At 47.3% G+C, this 23,189-nt stretch overlaps 1 protein-coding gene across 1 annotated transcript in view; it reads right to left on the bottom strand.

Annotated features, from left to right (window-relative positions):
• Positions 1-23,189, bottom strand: part of KLHDC8A (kelch domain containing 8A) — a 92,443-nt gene that overhangs the window by 46,959 nt on the left and 22,295 nt on the right. The window contains exon 2 of the mRNA XM_063955111.1: positions 6,632-7,041. Coding sequence (XP_063811181.1) covers positions 6,632-7,007 — 376 coding nt within the window. The 5' untranslated portion in view covers positions 7,008-7,041. The remainder of the gene's footprint in view (positions 1-6,631; positions 7,042-23,189) is intronic.

Raw genomic sequence — 23,189 nt, forward strand, 5'->3', positions numbered from 1 at the left:
TTTCTGAGTAGCTCTGGACTTACTTAGCCGCTGCAATCACTTCAGTCTTTTTGGTCCTGGAATTGACGTCAGACACCCGCCCTGCAAACGCTTGGACACGCCTGCGTTTTTCCAAACACTCCCAGAAAACGGTCAGTTGACACCCATAAACGCTTTCTTTCTGTCAATCTTCTTGCGATCGGCTGTGCGAATGGAATCTTCGTTAAATCCATCGCCCAGCACCGATCCTCTTTGTAGCCGTACGACGCGCCTACGCATTGCAGTGCATACGCATGCACAGTTTTGCTGAGTTTTGACCTGATCGCAGCGCTGCAAAAAATAGCTAGCGTGTGATCAACTCGGAATGACCCCCATAGAGCACTGATAACTCACATTACTAAAGTATTTTATTGTACTGTTTTTTGACTAAGACAAGAGTTGGGTTTGTTGATGAGTCTTCTACTCTATATGTTATGCAAAATGCACACATTTATGTTCTCATGGAGAAACTGTACCTGTTAAAGAGTAGTTTGAAGTTATATTAAGAAGCATAGGTAAGTCCTAATGCAAGAAGTATAGTAAGCGTTATAGTGTTCTACATTCCCAGCACAGGTTAAAAATCTAATATTACTGCAAGGAGGAAATAACGAGTTTTATGGTAAGAACTTACCTTTGTTAAAATTCTTTCTGCGAGGTACACTGGGCTCCACAAGGATAGACATTGGGGGGTGTAGAGTAAGATCTTGATCCGAAGCACCAACAGGCTCAAAAGCTTTGACCTTCTTCCCAAGATGCATAGCGCCGCCTCCTATATCACCCCGCCTCCGTGCACAGGAGCTCAGTTTTGTTAACCAGCCCAATGCAGTAGCAAGTAAAAGAGACGACAACTGCCAGTTGCCACAAACACCACACTCTCCCGACAGGAGAAGTGTCAGCGGCTAATGCCATACCAACCCAAAGAAGCTAAGTGCGTCAGGGTGGGCGCCTTGTGGAGCCCAGTGTACCTCGCAGAAAGAGTATTAACAAAGGTAAGTTCTTACCATAAAACTCGTTTTCTGCTGCGGGGTACACTTGGCTCCACAAGGATAGACATTAGGGATGTCCTAAAGCAGTTCCTTATGGGAGGGGACGCACAGTAGCGGGCACAAGAACCCAGCGTCCAAAGGAAGCATCCAGGGAAGCGGTGGTATCGAAGGCATAGAACCTAATGAACGTGTTCACTGAGGACCACGTAGCCGCCATGCACAATTGTTCAAGGATCGCACCACGGCGGGCCGCCCAAGAAGGTCCAATAGACCGAGTAGAATGGGCCGTAATGTGAGCAGGAGCTGAGAGACCAGCCCTCACATAAGCATGCGCAATCACCATTCTAATCCATCTGGCCAAAGTCTGCTTGTGAGCAGGCCAGCCCTGTTTGTGAAATCCAAACAGAATAAAGAGAGAATCAGATTTCCTAACAGAAGCAGTTCTCTTCACATAGATACGGAGAGCCCGTACCAAAGGCTGGAACCACAATCTCCTGATTAAGGTAGAACGAAGAAACCACCTTAGGTAAATATCCGGGACGAGTCCTAAGAACCGCTCGTCACGGTGAAAAATCAGATATGGGGAACTACAAGACAAGGCACCCAGATCCAACACTCTTCTAGCAGAGGCAATAGCCAGCAAGAACACCACCTTAAAGGAAAGTCACTTAAGGTCAGCTGAACCAAGGGGTTCAGATGGAGGTTCCTGCAACGCCTCCAAAACCACTGACAAGTCCCAAGGAGCCACAGGCGGGACATAGGGAGGTTGGATACACAACACACCCTGAGTGAAAGTATGAACATCAGGCAAAGACGCAATTTTTCTCTGAAACCACACCGACAAGGCAGAAATATGAACCTTGAGGGAGGCCAGACGCAGGCCTAACTCTAAGCCTTGCTGCAGAAAAGCCAAAAGCTTGGCTGTACTAAACTTGGAAGCGTCATAATTGTTAGATGCGCACCAAACAAAGTAGGAATGCCAGACCCTATGGTAAATCCGAGCAGAAGACGGTTTCCGGGCCCGCAGCATAGTTTTAATGACCTCATCAGAAAAATCCTTAGCCCTCAAGACGGAAGCTTCAAGAGCCACGCCTTCGAAGACAGCCGGGCTAGGTCCTGGTAGACACAGGGGCCCTGAACGAGGAGGTCTGGGCGTTGTGGAAGTAGAATTGGACGCTCTGACGATAGGCCCTGCAGGGCTGAGAACCAGTGACGTCTGGGCCACGCTGGAGCTATGAGAAGCAGAATTCCTCTTTCTTGCTTGAACTTCCGAATTACCTTGGGCAGGAGTGACACCGGAGGGAACACGTACGGCAGCCGAAACCTCCACGGCACCGCCAGCGCATCCACGAATGCTGCTTGAGGATCCCTTGTTCTTGCTCCGAAGATCGGAACCTTGTGATTGTGTCGAGACGCCATCAGATCTATGTCTGGAAGGCCCCACTTTTCCACTAGGAGTTGAAACACTTCTGGATGGAGGCCCCACTCGCCGGCATGTACGTCCTGATGACTGAGAAAGTCCGCTTCCCAATTCAGGACTCCCGGAATGAATATTGCCGATATGGCCGGTACATGGCGTTCCGCCCATTGCAGAATCCGTGAGACTTCCTTCATTGCCAAACGGCTTTTAGTGTTGCCTTGATGATTTATGTAAGCCACTGTGGTGGCGTTGTCCGACTGTACTTGAACAAGATGGTTCTGAATTAAATGCTGGGCCAGGTTCAACTTCTTAGACTGGCATCTGTCGTCAACAGGACCCAGTTGGATATCCAGAAGGGACGGCCCCTGCACAATTGTTGGTCCTGGAGCCACCAGAGCAGCGACAGACGAACCTCCGGAATCAAAGAGATCATGTGAGACCTGATCCGGTGAGGCAGGCCGTCCCACTTGGCTAGAATTAGCCACTGGAGGGGGCGAGAATGGAATTGAGCATACGCCACCATGTCGAATGCTGATACCATGAGGCCCAGCACCTGCATTGCCGAATGTATCGACACTTGCGGACGAGAGAGGAAGCAACGAATCCTGTCCTGAAGCTTCAGGACTTTCTCCTGAGACAAGAACAACCTCTGGTTGTGAGTGTCCAACAGCACTCCCAGGTGCACCATGCTCTGAGCAGGGACCAGGGAGGATTTCTTCCAGTTGATAAGCCACCCGTGGGCTTGTAGAAACCGGACCGTCATATCCAGATGACGTAGGAGAAGATCTGGGGAATTTGCCAGGATTAACAAGTCGTCCAGATACGGCAGTATCCTGACCCCTTGACGGCGGAGTACCACCGTCATCACCGCCATAACTTTGGTGAAGACTCGCGAAGCCGTTGTTAAACCAAAAGGTAATGCCCGAAACTGGTAATGGATGTTGCCAATAGCAAACCTCAGGTATTGTTGATGTGACACTGCTATAGGAATATGCAGGTAAGCATCCTGTATGTCCAGGGAGACCATGTAGTCCCCAGGTTCCAAGGCCAGAACTATAGAGCGAAGGGTTTCCATACAGAGCTTGGAAATCTTCACAAACCTGTTCAATGCCTTGAGGTTGAGAATGGGCCGGGAGGACCCATTCAGTTTCGGGACTAGAAACAGCGGAGAATAGTACCCCCGGCCCCTCTGCGCAAGAGGCACCTGTACTACGACTCCTGTATCCTGGAGGGTCTGTACCACCGAGTGTAGAGTTTTTGTCTTTGTCTGGTCCAAAGGGACGTCTGTCTGGCAAAATCGATGAGAGGGTCGGTTTTTGAAGGCTATGGCGTAACTTCGAGTGATGACTTCCCGTACCCAGGCATCTGAAGTGGTCTTCAAACATTCCTGGGTATACCCTAGAAGCCGGCCCCCCACCCTGGGATCCCCCAGGGGGAGGCACGCCCCGTCATGTGGCAGGCTTATCGGTCTTGGCAGCTGGCTGACGGGCAGCCCAGGCTCTTTTGGGCTTCGGCTTACCAGGTTTGGAAGTGCTGGCCTGCTTATGGTACGCCTGACCTTTTGCTTTACCTGAAGGACGAAAGGGGCGAAAGGACGTACCTTTACCCTTCGACACAGAAGGAGCGGTATTAGGCAGACAGGCAGTTTTGGCAGTAGCCAAGTCAGCCACTCTCTTATTTAAGTCCTCCCCAAACAGAATATCTCCCTTGAAAGGGAGTACCCCCAGGGTTTTTCTAGAGTCCAGATCCACAGACCAGGATCTCAGCCACAATATCCGGCGAGCCATGACTGACGTAGTAGAGGCCTTGGCTGTTAGGATACCGGCATCAGAAGCCGCCTCTTTAATATATCGAGAAGCTGTGACAATATATGACAAGCATTGTCTAGCATGGTCAGAAGAGATTTCAGCTTCTAACTCCAAGGCCCATGCTTCAATAGCCTCTGCAGCCCATGTAGCTGCAATAGTGGGCCTTTGTGCAGCACCCGTGAGGGTGTAAATCGCTTTCAGACAACCCTCCACACGTTTATCCGTAGGCTCTTTTAGAGACGTGACGGTAGTGACAGGTAGAGCTGAGGAAACCACCATCCTAGCCACATGTGAGTCCACTGGAGGAGGCGTTTCCCAATTCTTAGACAGCTCTGGCGCGAGGGGATAGCGAGCCAGCAGCTTCTTTTGAGGCACAAACTTCGTACCCGGGTTTTCCCAGGGTTCCTGACGTATATCCACTAGGTGATCAGGGTGAGGTAAAACTTGTTTAACCACCTTCTGACGCTTGAACCTATCTGGTTTCTTAGGAGGGACGGATGGCTCGGGATCATCCGTAATCTGCAGAATTAACTTAATAGCCTCCAAAAGATCAGGAACATCCACATGTGAACTACCCTCCCCATCAGCCGTCTCTGAGTCAGAACCTGTGGGGTCAGTGTAAGTGCCATCTTCATCAGACGAGGTGTCAGTGACAGCAGTGGATTGTGAGGAGACAAGCGCTCGCTTAGAGGACCTCTTGGACTTAGGCGAGCTTTGGTCAGACTTTTTAGTAGTCAAGGACTGGTTCAACTTCTTTAATTGAGCAGATAAATCGACCGCCCACGGCGGGTTAGCTGCAGGGACCACATACGGTTGTACCGACGTTGGGGGTCCCATAGGGAGTGTTAGTTTATGAAATAGCGTATGCAGAAGCGTGGAAAAAGCGGCCCACGGTGGGTCAGTATGTGCCTCCGTTGCAACAGTCCCACTGGGGGGTAAGGAGACCCCAGAACCCACAGCTGCTATATTCTCCTCATATGTGCCTGTGGCTTCAGCAACACCAGCAGTGTGTTCCGCCCCAGAACCGTTACCCTCAGAAGCAGACATGATATAACTTGCAGTATGAGGTAACACAGTACAATTATTAGCAGCACTATATCCCTAAACCCAAACCCCTGCACAGTGTAGTCAGCACTAGCAGAGATAAAGGAGAGATATGGTGACTAAATCACAGAGAAAAATACGTAATACAGTATATCTTTGTGAAAATCCTATATTAGATAACACCTGACGCACCAAGCCCCCTCAGGTTATGGAATATAGGGATAGCAAGTTGAGTGAAAGACACTAAATGGACACCACTCAGCTATCAAATGCACACACAGAAAGTCACAGTTTGTACAATGCAGAGGTTATTACTGACAATAATACTGCACTGGACTAGCTTATATTGCTAAATAGTCAATCGATATAACACTACACAGTAAGAACTGGATGTATATCACAGGGTAATTGTACTATAAAACCCTGACTAAATGCACTCTTTCTTAACTATCACTGTCTAAAAAGGCAGGTAGAATACTTAAGTGTCATGTAAAGGCACAGCGCTGACAACCAGGCGGCTTTACATAGGAGGATTTGCCCAAGCAGTCCCAGGAACAGTGAACAGAGGAATAATGGCGCCGCAGACACTGACAGAGAGTGAGGAAAAGACAGAAATGCAGCTCCAGGGCGGGAACACTTGCTGGAAATGGCACCCTGGGGCTGGGGGAGGGGCTTCAGGTCTAAGCCTTTTCTCCTCTGCTGGCAAAACCACCGGGCACTGTGGGCGATTTAAAAACCAGTTTAGAGAGAAAACCTGACCTGCGCCCATGCCCTGGTGATCTAGTGGGATCGCCTGTACTGCCACAGTGTCCACCGCCAGCGCGCGGGGCCCGCCTCCCACTGGGACCCACTTACCACCTCCCGAAGCGGCCCGCCTCCCCGCGGGACCCACTTACCACCTCCCGAAGCGCGGCCACGCGATCCTGGAGAGCCACAGCCGTCTGTGTCTATCGTGAAGAAAACCGGAGCCTCCGCTGTAGGTACCCGGCAACCAGGGCTCGGGAGTGTACAGCGCCGCTGGGGTAGAGATGGAGCTGCAGCAGGCAATGTCCACTGACATCCAGCACAATCTGTGCCTCTGCTGCAGCCCTTGCAGTCTTCTTTTTTCCTCAGAAAAAGCTTTTATAGAGCTGCTGTGAGCAGCTCTTCCTGTTACATGCTTGCACTGCAAACACCAACTACAAACTGAGCTCCTGTGCATGGAGGCGGGGTGATATAGGAGGCGCCGCTATGCATCTTGGGAAGAAGGTCAAATCTTTTGAGCCTGTTGGTGCTTCGGATCAAGATCCTACTCTACACCCCCCAATGTCTATTCTTGTGGAGCCCAGTGTACCCCGCAGCAGAAAGACAGTTACCTCTCACAGTGATTGATATTCCCATGGCTGGCTCCCGTAGGGAGCTCTTCTTCTTCCATTTGCCCTCATCAATGTTGTAAACTTCTACCACCTTGAGGGGTGTCTGGTTTTCCCCTACTCCTCCAACAACCATGATTCTCTTCCCAACTGAGACCACTGCGACCCCAGCTCTGGCAGAGGGCATGGGTGCCAGGCTAGTCCAGTGGTTGACTTCTGGGGAAAAAACCTCAAAGGAATTCATTGGGTTTCCTGCATCATCACAACCTCCAATGGCAAAGATTTGTCCTCCAGATTCTACAAGAGAACAGTACACACGGGGGCTGGAGAGAGGTGCTAGTGTCTGCCATTGGAAGTCTTTGGCAAGTGGCACTTCCATGCTGGATCTCCGAGGCTCATCTGGGTGTTGGCATCTTGAACAGAAAATGAGTAGAAAACAATAAGTGATGTACTAGTATTTCACTGTCAACAACAAGCTTAAGACATGATGCTCCATTATTAAATATGAAATATGTTGAAAAAGCATAAAAACCTTATGAACAATGTTGCAAATTCTCAATTGCCAAACGTTAAACAGCGCTGTAAAAGCAAGCTGCAACTTTTTATCAGGTTTCATGTGATACCTGAGAATAGAGAAATGAATACAGAAAACGTAAATCACAGAATTTGTGGTCTCTCCCTTTAAAATATTTGTTACTGATAACTTTATAAACACATATTGGTGAACACCAGAGCCATGACTAAACTTTTTGGTGCCCTGTGCCAGAGAGAAAATTGGCGCCTCTCCATTTTTCTGTGTATATATGTATATATGTATACATATATATATATATATATATATATATATATACACACACACACACACACATACACACACACACACACACACACACACACACACACACACACACATTTTTAGACCACTGCAAGATAATGGATTTGGACACAAATCCTCTTTATGCCATATTTATGCACTTAACTTGAGAGCTCGTTGTTACTCATTTACAATACTCTTTTAATATACTGCCATTCCCAGGATTCAAACCTATAAGCTGTTGAATTCTAATCAAACCCCCTACTCATTGAGCTATTTGATAATGCATAAAAACTATGAACACTATATAAAGCTATTGGAGGATCCGTTCAATTTGCCGGCTTTCGGGATCCTGGTGGTCAGGATGCCGACGCCGGAATCCCGCCAGCGGGATTACTGATGTAATCTGCGACTGGTGTTTTGTAAAAAAATAATCAGCATTGCAATTGAGCAGATCTATGTAGTGTTCAGCTACACATCCAATCTCTTGCAGCCACACACTACATAGATCTGCTCAGCCGCAATGCTGATCATTTTTTTCACAAAGTACAAGGTAAGCTTCAAATAGTTAGAATTCTCTAGTTTAGAATTATCTAACTTTCTATGCAAGGGCAGATGGCTCAATGAATAGATAGTCTGATTGCAATGCCACAGGCAAGGGGATAGAACCCCGTGTATATCAGCAACTTGAAATGTAATAAAGGACAGTGTGACTGAATAACAAAGAAATCTCAAGTTGAGTTCATGAATGTTGTGTAGGTATTAGCTACAGAAGGGGTCAGGGTAGGAGACAGTGGCGGCCTGGAGATGCTGTGCTTCAAAAAGGGGGGGAAGCTGCAAATGAAAGTAATTAAAACAGATAATTGATAAGTGCCGCCTACCCTGTAGCGCTGTGTGCGGTGTCCCCTCCGCACACACCTAGTTACGGACAATATTTAGGGATCTATTTATAAAAGCAGTGATATCCCCTTTCTCTGTCTTTTGTGCCACAGAGAGGAGTTATCACTGCTTCCTCCTGTTTAAGAAATCAGACAACACAGAGAAACCATTGATTTCTCTTGCAGTTCCTATCTTTTAGTTTGTTAATTTATCCTCAGGGGATGTAATTAGAATACCAACGCTGGGATCCCGATCGCCAGAATGCCGGCAGCGCCACCACAGCTATTCCCACTCCTGGGTGTCCACAACACCCATGGAGTGGGAATAGAACTTGTGGCAAGCAAAGTGAGCCACCGAGTCCGCAGCGTGGCAAGCACAGTGAGCCTGCAAGGGGCTTCATTGTGCTTGCACCCCTGCCGGCATTCTGGCGGTCGGGATCCTGGCATCCGTATTCTGACCGCTGGGATCCTGACCACCGGGATCCCGTACCCAACCCATCCTCAGTGTCTCATCTATTTACTAAGCGGCGGAAAGCTTGATATGGCATTACCTTAAACAGTGGCGTCAGTAGAAGGGTGCAGGTCACACCTGGGTGTCACCCTCCAAGGGGTGACACCAAAATGCGGACTCCTCCTCAGTGACAGGTGCTGAGTGCTGCACTGTGACATTACGTGTAGCAGTTGGCACCTGTCACTGTTTAGGAGCCGGCAGTGTAGTCAAATGAGTCTTTGAGGGCAGCCCAGCATGAAAAAGGAAGCCCCTTTTAGGGCACGGGGGCTTTACACTGCAATGGGCATCACTAACCCAATACCATTCAATTGGGACCTGCAAACTCTCACTGTGCATGCACATTGTGCCAAATTTTCTTGCCTGTGCTCGCCACAGGTTCTATTCTCACTCTATTAGTCCCTGTTGGTCGGCATGCCGACCATCGGGCTGTTCACCGCTTGGGATCCCGGCGTCGGTATAGTGACCAGTGGTCACATAAACGCATCCGATAAATCCTATATAATAAAAGGCTAATGCTGCTCCTCACCCCTATGGGGGGAAATTATTATAAAAGTGTTTTGCATGCTGGAGGCTACTAGATGGTGCCTGACAGAGCAATTCAAGTGTTGCTCCATCCGGCGCGCACAGCTGCCGACGCTGACATTACTGTTATGTTGTTTCATCATTCTGACAGGCTGGTAACTGGTGTTAATAATAAAAATGAGCATCAGTTTAAATTGTGCTATGGCGCCATCTGTTGGCTATTTTCTTAATGTACATTAATTAAGTATGCAGAATTAGGACTTGGGTTTAACTTTCTAGTATTACTATTTATCAAACTTATCACCAACTTAAATTATGCAGAAGCAGCTGTTTATAACTTTACTTCCTTCTCCTCTTCTGCTGGAGTCCTGCTGGCCACCAGTCAGAAGCGATGTGGAGTTAAGTGCAATCTTCTGATTTGAATCATTTTTGCCCTATAGCATTATCCCTGAAAGCAGTAAAATGTACTGGCCTTTGGGAGTGAATACTTACCCATGTGTACTCCCTGATACCTATTCTGATTAAAATAATGTAATCACTTCATTGAATAAAGCATTTTGTAATGTATATAGGGGTTCTAATTTTTTTACTTTAACTTTCCAAGTGACGTCACTAGGGATGCAGCAGGGATTGCGGACCGCACAGGGCAACACTCTGTAGTGACACCAAAATGCCAACTCCTCCTCAGTGACCAGGAGCCAGGTGCTGCACTGTGATATTACCATGCAGCACCCTGCACCTGGTCACTGAGAAGCCAGCACTGTAGGGAGAGCCTCTGGGGGCAGTCCAGCATCTCTGGCATGCCAGCACTCTGTTTAGTGGGCTGGGTGACACAGACTCCAGTGACGCCACTGACTTAATTTTTACTATATTTAAACCTTTTTATTCCAATCTAGTAGAAATGAAAGTTAAGTTTTACTGCTTTAGGCCATTATTACAGAGTATGGATGAGCTGCCCAGACAAGAATTTCACAATAAACTGTGATAAGGGTTTTATTTTTATTTCACTGCACATTAAAACAAACAGTTGCATATGACCACAAGGGGACTGTTCATGATACATAAGTCCCAAATATGTATGCGGATCTCTTGCTTTTAAAAGCATAAAACTAATTAATCTCCATAGTGATCTGGATTATGGAAGTTCAGATAAGCCCTATTAAACATTATATTGCTTTCCAAAAAATTAAATTGTAGCTTTTGGCACATATCTTTTTTAAGAGACAGACTTGCAATTACATAATGTATTTCCTTTGTACAGCAAGGCAAGCTTCCCACATAGATAGTCTCCATTCCCCTGCACTGCTTGGGAGAAGCTATAGGGGTTATGTAGAAAGGGCTCAATGCAAAACTAAAGGGAGATGGCCTTCAGTCCATGACATATTACTCATATTGGTGCCTGGGACTCTTCACTCTTCAGTGCTGTGGAACTACAAAGCACAGCAGGTCTTGACAGAAATCAAGCCAGAACATGTTCCAAAATAGCAGGAGAGCCAAAGGCTACACTTCTACACAACCGGCCACATGATTCATGTGAAGTCACTACTCGTGCATTATAATTTAGTACTAGTGTACTAGCCCCCAGTGCAGAACTGATGGCCACATATTGTAGTGGGCTAAATACATCCCTCACTGTTCACTTCTATGTTCTATGACACTACCCCTGCTGTTTTTTTTTTGTCACTTCAACATGCCCCCACATCCTCAGGGCCATAGCATGGTGATTTACCACCTGTGCCGGCCCTGCTCCCGAACATCACACGTCCTGATGTCACGTCCCCGGGTCAGGGCTGCCAGGACAAGAAAAAAGCTGACTACCAGAGAGTCTTCAGGACACTCCTGGTGGTTTAGAAAGCAAGACGCCAGCCACCTGCAACATCCTACACCTGTTTTCTAGGCTGTTGGGTGCCATTTCAGGCAGTCCATATCTCAACAGAGAGCGCAGGTAACGGCGAATGGACCCGTCAGTGAGTCTGCTTAGGTTGTCACCCCTCCAGAGACCACACTGGGTGACACTGCAGCACTCTAGAGATGAGCGCCTGAAATTTTTCGGGTTTTGTGTTTTGGTTTTGGGTTCGGTTCCGCGGCCGTGTTTTGGGTTCGAACGCGTTTTGGCAAAACCTCACCGAATTTTTTTTGTCGGATTCGGGTGTGTTTTGGATTCGGGTGTTTTTTTCAAAAAACACTAAAAAACAGCTTAAATCATAGAATTTGGGGGTCATTTTGATCCCAAAGTATTATTAACCTCAAAAACCATAATTTACACTCATTTTCAGTCTATTCTGAATACCTCACACCTCACAATATTATTTTTAGTCCTAAAATTTGCACCGAGGTCGCTGTGTGAGTAAGATAAGCGACCCTAGTGGCCGACACAAACACCGGGCCCATCTAGGAGTGGCACTGCAGTGTCACGCAGGATGTCCCTTCCAAAAAACCCTCCCCAAACAGCACATGACGCAAAGAAAAAAAGAGGCGCAATGAGGTAGCTGTGTGAGTAAGATTAGCGACCCTAGTGGCCGACACAAACACCGGGCCCATCTAGGAGTGGCACTGCAGTGTCACGCAGGATGGCCCTTCCAAAAAACCCTCCCCAAACAGCACATGACGCAAAGAAAAAAAGAGGCGCAATGAGGTAGCTGTGTGAGTAAGATTAGCGACCCTAGTGGCCGACACAAACACCGGGCCCATCTAGGAGTGGCACTGCAGTGTCACGCAGGATGGCCCTTCCAAAAAACCCTCCCCAAACAGCACATGACGCAAAGAAAAAAAGAGGCGCAATGAGGTAGCTGTGTGAGTAAGATTAGCGACCCTAGTGGCCGACACAAACACCGGGCCCATCTAGGAGTGGCACTGCAGTGTCACGCAGGATGTCCCTTCCAAAAAACCCTCCCCAAACAGCACATGACGCAAAGAAAAAAAGAGGCGCAATGAGGTAGCTGACTGTGTGAGTAAGATTAGCGACCCTAGTGGCCGACACAAACACCGGGCCCATCTAGGAGTGGCACTGCAGTGTCACGCAGGATGTCCCTTCCAAAAAACCCTCCCCAATCAGCACATGATGCAAAGAAAAAGAAAAGAAAAAAGAGGTGCAAGATGGAATTGTCCTTGGGCCCTCCCACCCACCCTTATGTTGTATAAACAAAACAGGACATGCACACTTTAACCAACCCATCATTTCAGTGACAGGGTCTGCCACACGACTGTGACTGATATGACGGGTTGGTTTGGACCCCCCCCAAAAAAGAAGCAATTAATCTCTCCTTGCACAAACTGGCTCTACAGAGGCAAGATGTCCACCTCATCTTCACCCTCCGATATATCACCGTGTACATCCCCCTCCTCACAGATTATCAATTCGTCCCCACTGGAATCCACCATCTCAGCTCCCTGTGTACTTTGTGGAGGCAATTGCTGCTGGTCAATGTCTCCGCGGAGGAATTGATTATAATTCATTTTAATGAACATCATCTTCTCCACATTTTCTGGATGTAACCTCGTACGCCGATTGCTGACAAGGTGAGCGGCGGCACTAAACACTCTTTCGGAGTACACACTTGTGGGAGGGCAACTTAGGTAGAATAAAGCCAGTTTGTGCAAGGGCCTCCAAATTGCCTCTTTTTCCTGCCAGTATAAGTACGGACTGTGTGACGTGCCTACTTGGATGCGGTCACTCATATAATCCTCCACCATTCTATCAATGTTGAGAGAATCATATGCAGTGACAGTAGACGACATGTCCGTAATCGTTGTCAGGTCCTTCAGTCCGGACCAGATGTCAGCATCAGCAGTCGCTCCAGACTGCCCTGCATCACCGCCAGCGGGTGGGCTCGGAATTCTGAGCCTTTTCCTCGCACCCCCAGTTGCGGGAGAATGTGAAGGAGGAGATGTTGACAGGTCGCGTTCCGCTTGACTTGACAATTTTGTCACCAGCAGGTCTTTCAACCCCAGCAGACTTGTGTCTGCCGGAAAGAGAGATCCAAGGTAGGCTTTAAATCTAGGATCGAGCACGGTGGCCAAAATGTAGTGCTCTGATTTCAACAGATTGACCACCCGTGAATCCTTGTTAAGCGAATTAAGGGCTCCATCCACAAGTCCCACATGCCTAGCGGAATCGCTCCGTGTTAGCTCCTCCTTCAATGTCTCCAGCTTCTTCTGCAAAAGCCTGATGAGGGGAATGACCTGACTCAGGCTGGCAGTGTCTGAACTGACTTCACGTGTGGCAAGTCCAAAGGGCATCAGAACCTTGCACAACGTTGAAATCATTCTCCACTGCGCTTGAGACAGGTGCATTCCACCTACTATATCGTGCTCAATTGTATAGGCTTGAATGGCCTTTTGCTGCTCCTCCAACCTCTGAAGCATATAGAGGGTTGAATTCCACCTCGTTACCACTTCTTGCTTCAGATGATGGCAGGGCAGGTTCAGTAGTTTTTGGTGGTGCTCCAGTCTTCTGTACGTGGTGCCTGTACGCCGAAAGTGTCCCGCAATTCTTCTGGCCACCGACAGCATCTCTTGCACGCCCCTGTCGTTTTTTAAAAAATTCTGCACCACCAAATTCAAGGTATGTGCAAAACATGGGACGTGCTGGAATTTGCCCATATTTAATGCACACACAATATTGCTGGCGTTGTCCGATGCCACAAATCCACAGGAGAGTCCAATTGGGGTAAGCCATTCCGCGATGATCTTCCTCAGTTGCCGTAAGAGGTTTTCAGCTGTGTGCGTATTCTGGAAAGCGGTGATACAAAGCGTAGCCTGCCTAGGAAAGAGTTGGCGTTTGCGAGATGCTGCTACTGGTGCCGCCGCTGCTGTTCTTGCGGCGGGAGTCCATACATCTACCCAGTGGGCTGTCACAGTCATATAGTCCTGACCCTGCCCTGCTCCACTTGTCCACATGTCCGTGGTTAAGTGGACATTGGGTACAACTGCATTTTTTAGGACACTGGTGAGTCTTTTTCTGACGTCCGTGTACATTCTCGGTATCGCCTGCCTAGAGAAGTGGAACCTAGATGGTATTTGGTAACGGGGGCACACTGCCTCAATAAATTGTCTAGTTCCCTGTGAACTAACGGCGGATACCGGACGCACGTCTAACACCAACATAGTTGTCAAGGCCTCAGTTATCCGCTTTGCAGTAGGATGACTGCTGTGATATTTCATCTTCCTCGCAAAGGACTGTTGAACAGTCAATTGCTTACTGGAAGTAGTACAAGTGGGCTTACGACTTCCCCTCTGGGATGACCATCGACTCCCAGCGGCAACAACAGCAGCGCCAGCAGCAGTAGGCGTTACACGCAAGGATGCATCGGAGGAATCCCAGGCAGGAGAGGACTCGTCAGAATTGCCAGTGACATGGCCTGCAGGACTATTGGCATTCCTGGGGAAGGAGGAAATTGACACTGAGGGAGTTGGTGGGGTGGTTTGCGTGAGCTTGGTTACAAGAGGAAGGGATTTACTGGTCAGTGGACTGCTTCCGCTGTCACCCAAAGTTTTTGAACTTGTCACTGACTTATTATGAATGCGCTGCAGGTGACGTATAAGGGAGGATGTTCCGAGGTGGTTAACGTCCTTACCCCTACTTATTACAGCTTGACAAAGGGAACACACGGCTTGACACCTGTTGTCCGCATTTCTGGTGAAATACCTCCACACCGAAGAGCTGATTTTTTTGGTATTTTCACCTGGCATGTCAACGGCCATATTCCTCCCACGGACAACAGGTGTCTCCCCGGGTGCCTGACTTAAACAAACCACCTCACCATCAGAATCCTCCTGGTCAATTTCCTCCCCAGCGCCAGCAACACCCATATCCTCCTCATCCTGGTGTACTTCAACACTGACATCTTCAATCTGACTATCAGGAACTGGACTGCGGGTGCTCCTTCCAGCACTTGCAGGGGGCGTGCAAATGGTGGAAGGCGCATGCTCTTCACGTCCAGTGTTGGGAAGGTCAGGCATCGCAACCGACACAATTGGACTCTCCTTGTGGATTTGGGATTTCGAAGAATGCACAGTTCTTTGCTGTGCTGCTTTTGCCAGCTTGAGTCTTTTCATTTTTCTAGCGAGAGGCTGAGTGCTTCCATCCTCATGTGAAGCTGAACCACTAGCCATGAACATAGGCCAGGGCCTCAGCCGTTCCTTGCCACTCCGTGTGGTAAATGGCATATTGGCAAGTTTACGCTTCTCCTCCGACAATTTTATTTTAGGTTTTGGAGTCCTTTTTTTTCTGATATTTGGTGTTTTGGATTTGACATGCTCTGTACTATGACATTGGGCATCGGCCTTGGCAGACGACGTTGCTGGCATTTCATCGTCTCGGCCATGACTAGTGGCAGCAGCTTCAGCACGAGGTGGAAGTGGATCTTGATCTTTCCCTAATTTTGGAACCTCAACATTTTTGTTCTCCATATTTTAATAGGCACAACTAAAAGGCACCTCAGGTAAACAATGGAGATGGATACTAGTATACAATTATGGACTGCCTGCCGACTGCAGACACAGAGGTAGCCACAGCCGTGAACTACCGTACTGTACTGTGTCTGCAGCTAATATAGACTGGTTGATAAAGAGAAGATGTCTATGTAACTATGTATGTATAAAGAAGACTGAAAAAAATCCACGGTTAGGTGGTATACAATTATGGACGGACTGCCTGCCGAGTGCAGACACAGAGGTAGCCACAGCCGTGAACTACCGTACTGTACTGTGTCTGCAGCTAATATAGACTGGTTGATAAAGAGAAGATGTCTATGTAACTATGCATGTATAAAGAAGAATGAAAAAAAACCACGGTTAGGTGGTATACAATTATGGACGGACTGCCTGCCGAGTGCAGACACAGAGGTAGCCACAGCCGTGAACTACCGTACTGTACTGTGTCTGCAGCTAATATAGACTGGTTGATAAAGAGAAGATGTCTATGTAACTATGTATGTATAAAGAAGAATGAAAAAAATCCACGGTTAGGTGGTATTACAATTATGGACGGACTGCCTGCCGAGTGCAGAGACACAGAGGTAGCCACAGCCGTGAACTACCGTACTGTGTCTGCTGCGACTGGATGATAAATGATATAAAAAATATATATATATCACTACTGCAGCCGGACAGGTATATATTATATATTATATAATGACGGACCTGCTGGACACTGTCTGTCAGCAGAATGAGTTTTATTTTTATAGAATAAAAAAAAAAAAAACACACAAGTGAAGTCACACGACGAGTGTTTAACTTTTTCAGGCAATCACAATATAAGTATACTACTAACTATACTGGTGGTCAGTGTGGTCAGGTCACTGGTCAGTCACACTGGCAGTGGCACTCCTGCAGCAAAAGTGTGCACTGTTTAATTTTAATATAATATGTACTCCTGGCTCCTGCTATAACCTATAACTGGCACTGCAGTAGTGCTCCCCAGTCTCCCCCACAATTATAAGCTGTGTGAGCTGAGCAGTCAGACAGATATATAATATATATAGATGATGCAGCACACTGGCCTGAGCCTGAGCAGTGCACACAGATATGGTATGTGACTGACTGAGTCACTGTGTGTATCGCTTTTTTCAGGCAGAGAACGGATATATTAAATAAACTGCACTGTGTGTCTGGTGGTCACTCACTATATAATATATTATGTACTCCTGGCTCCTGCTATAACCTATAACTGGCACTGCAGTAGTGCTCCCCAGTCTCCCCCACAATTATAAGCTGTGTGAGCTGAGCAGTCAGACAGATATATATAATATTATATATAGATAATAGATGATGCAGCTCACTGGCCTGAGCCTGAGCAGTGCACACAGATATGGTATGTGACTGACTGAGTCACTGTGTGTATCGCTTTTTTCAGGCAGAGAACGGATATATTAAATAAACTGCACTGTGTGTCTGGTGGTCACTCACTATATAATATATTATGTACTCCTGGCTCCTGCTATAACCTATAACTGGCACTGCAGTAGTGCTCCCCAGTCTCCCCCACAATTATAAGCTGTGTGAGCTGAGCAGTCAGACAGATATATATAATATTATATATAGATAATAGATGATGCAGCACACTGGCCTGAGCCTGAGCAGTGCACACAGATATGGTATGTGACTGACTGAGTCACTGTGTGTATCGCTTTTTTCAGGCAGAGAACGGATATATTAAATAAACTGCACTGTGTGTCTGGTGGTCACTCACTATATAATATATTATGTACTCCTGGCTCCTGCTATAACCTATAACTGGCACTGCAGTAGTGCTCCCCAGTCTCCCCCACAATTATAAGCTGTGTGAGCTGAGCAGTCAGACAGATATATATAATATTATATATAGATAATAGATGATGCAGCACACTGGCCTGAGCCTGAGCAGTGCACACAGATATGGTATGTGACTGAGTCACTGTGTGCTGTGTATCGCTTTTTTCAGGCAGAGAACGGATTATAAAGTAAACTGCACTGTCCTCACTAGTAAACTCTCTCCACTCAGTCTCTACACTTCTACAGTAACAGTACTCCTCCTAGTCAGCTCCAGTAAATCTCTCTCAGTCTCTTATAATCTAAATGGAGAGGACGCCAGCCACGTCCTCTCCCTATCAATCTCAATGCACGTGTGAAAATGGCGGCGACGCGCGGCTCCTTATATAGAATCCGAGTCTCGCGATAGAATCCGAGCCTCGCGAGAATCCGACAGCGTCATGATGACGTTCGGGCGCGCTCGGGTTAACCGAGCAAGGCGGGAAGATCCGAGTCTGCTCGGACCCGTGAAAAAAACCATGAAGTTCTGGCGGGTTCGGATTCAGAGAAACCGAACCCGCTCATCTCTATGATGGACATGGTATAGTGAGCATACCAGTGCTCTCTCTCCGTTTTACTCCCGCTACCTACAGTATCTACTCTGAACTGGACATATCTTCTGGACATAAACTGTATGACTGTACTTTCCCACCGCTGACTACACCAGTGGTTAAGCAATAGTGCCGATATTGGGGGTAATTCCAAGTTGATCGCAGCAGGAATTTTGTTAGCAATTGGGCAAAACCATGTGCACTGCAGGGGAGGCAGATTTAACATGTGCAGAGAGAGTTAGATTTGGGTGGGGTGTGTTCAATCTGCAATCTAATTTGCAGTGTAAAAATAAAGCAGTCAGCATTTACCCTGCACAGAAACAAAATAACCCACCCAAATCTAACTCTCTCTGCACATGTTATATCTGCCCCCCCTGCAGTGCACATGGTTTTGCCCAATTGCTAACAAACTTGCTGTTGCGATCAACTCAGAATTACCCCCATTGGGGGTAATTGCAAGTTGATCGCAGCAGGAAATTTTTTAGCAGTTGGGCAAAACCATGGCCCTCATTCCGAGTTGTTCGCTCGCAAGCTGCTTTTAGCAGCTTTGCACACGCTAAGCCGCCGCCTACTGGGAGTGAATCTTAGCATAGTAAAATTGCGAACGAAAGATTCTCAAAATTGCGATTACACACCCTTTTAGCAGTTTCTGAGTAGCTTCAAACTTACTCGGCATCTGCGATCAGTTCAGTGCTTGTCGTTCCTGGTTTGACGTCACAAACACACCCAGCGTTCGCCCAGACACTCCTCCGTTTCTCCAGCCACTCCTGCGTTTTTCCCGGAAACGGTAGCGTTTTTTCGCACACACCCATAAAACGGCCAGTTTCCGCCTAGAAACACCTACTTCCTGTCAATCTCACTCCGATCACCAGAACGAAGAAAAAACCTCGTAATGCCGTGAGTAAAATTCCTAACTGCATAGCAAATTTACTTGGTGCAGTCGCACTGCGGACATTGCGCATGCGCATTCGCGACTAATCGCTCCGTTGCGGAAAAAAAATAACGAGCGAACAACTCGGAATGACCCCCCATGTGCACTGCAGGGGGGGCAGATATAACATGTGCAGAGAGATTAGATTTGGGTGTGGTGAGTTCAATCTGCAATCTAAATTGCAGTGTAAAATAAAGCAGCCAGTATTTACCCTGCACAGAAACAAAATAACCCACCCAAATCTAACTCTCTCTGCAAATGTTATATCTGCCCCCCTCCCCCCCTGCTAAAAAATTTCCTGCTGCAATCAACTTGGAATTACCCCCATTGTCCTGAACATTGTCGAACAACATCGACACAATATTGCTGTAGGGAGCAATGGTTTGCTCTCTACAGTGCGGTATTGCAGGCGTGGGGTATAGCTGCAGTAACTGTAGCGATAAATCTCATTCAAAACTTTGCCCTTCAAAATTAAAATATGCCCTCCTCACTGAATAGGTGCAGGATGCTAGAATCTACACTAAGGGGGGTAATTCCAAGTTGATCGCAGCAGGAAATTTTTTAGCAGTTGGGCAAAACCATGTGCACTGCAGGGGAGGCAGATATAACATGTGCAGAAAGAGTTAGATTTGGGTGGGTTATTTTGTTTCTGTGCAGGGTAAATACTGGCTGCTTTATTTTTACACTGCAAATTAGATTGCAGATTGAACACACCACACCCAAATCTAACTCTCTCTGCACATGTTAAATCTGCCTCCCCTGCAGTGCATATGGTTTTGCCCAATTGCTAACAGAATTCCTGCTGCGATCAACTTGGAATTACCCCCAATGTCAGATCATATAGGTCCATATCATCTATTTTAAATGTGACCCAAATATATATGATCAATTCATAGGGCAATGTGACCCAATCAATTGAATCAATCACTACCTACGTTATCAGTGTTGCCATTTGCAACAAATACCATAAATATTACGCCAGCACATCACAGCACACATACAGGTGCAGCGCTCAAGCATATTATTATAATTTCCACTGAATGTCAAACAACCAGGCCTGGCGACAGCAGGGGACTAAAGGTACAGCTGTACCAGGCCCAAGGTTCTAGGGGTTCCCGGTAGAGTCCACAGAGAAACTTAGCTGTGACTGGTGTATGTGCTAACCAGGCAGCTGAACTATAGCTGTTTTGCACCGGCGGTAGAGGTGTCCAAGTGCAATAACGGGTTATGTTTTTTTTTTGTTTATTGCGGCACATGACATCATGCAGCGCTGCAACAAAACTCACCCCACAGTTGAAGGACTCCAGAGGAGCCACTGCGGGCAGCCTGAAGACTCTAGCGGAACTCCTTTCCCCCACTACTTACACCCCCCCCACCCACCCCCATTAGGTGGATCCAGGGCTGGTGCTAGGGTGTTTGGCGCCCCCATCAAACTATAAATTTGTACTCTACCTTCCATACTTTCTAGAGAAACAATGTGCACCAAAGGCGCGCGGCACAAAAAAAAAGTAGTGTAGTCTCACAAGGTAGGGGTATGGTCACACAATATTACCCCCAATTCAAATTATGACACACAGTTGCACAATCTTATACCCATTACACCACATGTAGTGCCCCCATTCATATTACACCACATAGTAGTGACCCTTACTTACGTTAGAACACACAATAGTGCCCCATATTCACATTACATCACACAGTAATGTCACTTATTCACGTTACACTACACAGTAGTATCCCTTATACATGTTACACTACACAGTAGTGCCCTTATACACAATGCCCACAGTAGTGGTGCTTGTTACACATAATACTCATAGTAGTGACCCTGACACACATAATGCCCCTGGTGGGGCCCACAGACAAATGTAGCTGGTGCTAGGGTGTTCAGCGCCCCCCTGCAAACTATAAATTTGTAATCTAACTCCCATACTTTCTAAAGGAACAAAGAGTGTCAAAGGCGCGTGGCACAAAAAGGGGGGCTGGTCTCACAAGGTAGGGCCGTGGGCACACAATAGTACCCCCCAATGCAAATTTCACCACACAGTTGCACATCTTATTTTTATTACACCACACATAGTGCCCCTAATTCATATTACAAAAACATAGTAGTGACCCTTACTCACATTAGGACACACAGTAGTATCCCTTATACACGTTATGCCACACAGTAGTGCCCCTTATACATAATGCCCACAACAGTAGTACCTCTTACACACATAATGTCCACAGTAGTAGTGCCACTCACAGATAATGCCCACAGTAGTAGTGCTGCTAATACACATTATGCCACAGTAGTGCCAGTTACATGTATTTTCACCAATGATTTCCTTTCATCATTAGATTAATTAAATTATTAGTACACGATAAGTACTGTAACACAAATTAAAATGGTTTTCCACTTTTAATAACCTGTGGATGGTATTCCCTCCCTTCCCAACAATAGCACTTTTGCAGGGGTCCCTACCTTAAGATGCACAATGTGGCAGCATCTAAGCAATCATATGTAGCTGGGATCTCCCCTGCTTGCCTTTGGTGCTATTTGAGTCTTTCCATAGCATTAGAGATCAGCACAGCAGCTCTGCAGCTGCAATTTTCAGACAATCAGACTCTTTCTGCTGCTGAGAGTCCACACAGTGCACAGGACAAGAGACACAGACACGCTGGCTTGATGACATCACTGTGCCGCCAATCTCATTCCAGCCACTGCCACCAGAGGAAGGGGACTAGTGGAGGCATGCCAGGAACTGGAGGAGGTGGGCCAACTAGTTAGAAACTGCTGCCTGTAGCGCCACCCACCCACCAGGGCCGTTTCTTGGGGCAGGCGAGCAGTGCAAACGCACTGGGCGCCCGCCGCGGCACTAACTGTGGCTCCCTGCTTTCCCCTTCTATTTCTTCCCGAGTAACCCGCTCAGGGGGCGGAGTTTCACGGAATGACGCGGTTGTGTCGTTACGTCACGATGCAAGCGGAGTACAGAGGGGGATCCAAGTTAGGAAGAGGGAAATGCCGGCGCGAGGAGCGACTGGTGAGGCGGGCCGAAGAGCGGTAATCGCCTCTGTAAGTATTCTCTCTCTCAATGTGTAAAATGGGGACACCTGCCGTAATGTGTGAAATGGGGACTCTTGCCTGCCGTAGTGTGGGGATTTAATGTATCAAGGGCATTGCGGTGTGTGGTATAATATGGTGCAGGAGGCATTACTGTGTGGGGCTTAATATGGTAGAATTTTTTTTTTCCCTGTGTTGGTCGTGATCTGTTGGAGCAGGGTCAAAAACTGGATTGTGAGGTAGTCTTTTCAGACGAGGCCATGCCCATTTAAATGAGGCCACACCCATTTAAATGAGACCACGCCCCCTTGACGGGTGCGCACGCAAGTTTTTTTATCTAGGTGTGTGTGTGTGTGTGGGGGCACATTTTTTTATGTCATGGGGGGGCGCATTTTTAAATCTCGCACTGGGAGCCAAATTGGCTGGAAACAGCCCTGCCACCCACCCCATCCAGATCAAGGGGGGGATGTCAGGGCATACTGCACCCCAGTCCCCCATTTGTCAGAGGCCCCCTGGCCAAAGCACACTGATATCACTAGCTTTCCCTCTTAATGTGAGAGCCAGAATGCGAGCAGGACAGTATGCAGTGCAGGCAGAGACACAGTAATATCATGTTTCATGAGCTACCGACAGGGCTTTCTGACTAGAGGAGAGATAGGAGGGTGGAGAGAGCTGTAAGTGACACAACTTTTATGTAACTAAACTTTTTGGGTCTTGAGACCGAGACACACACAGAGAGTCCTCCTGAGTTCTGTCCCAGTGTGTAAGTAGTACAGAGGCTGATGCTATTCTTGCATGTGACAAGATAATTTTTTTTTTTTTTTTTGTATTTTAAGGTTAAGTTGTCTTTGTTCCACTTCAAGAAAATGTTATAAAATAGTTGTCTTTCAATTAGGTGGAGCTACTGTATAAATAGTACCCAGGCATTATTAAAACTATTAGTTTAAAACGAATATACACCATTGGTTTAAATGCAATATACACAATTTATACCTCCCACCATGACCCATTCCAGGAGG

This window comes from Pseudophryne corroboree, chromosome 2 (assembly GCF_028390025.1).
Source record: "Pseudophryne corroboree isolate aPseCor3 chromosome 2, aPseCor3.hap2, whole genome shotgun sequence".
Lineage (NCBI taxonomy): Eukaryota > Metazoa > Chordata > Amphibia > Anura > Myobatrachidae > Pseudophryne > Pseudophryne corroboree.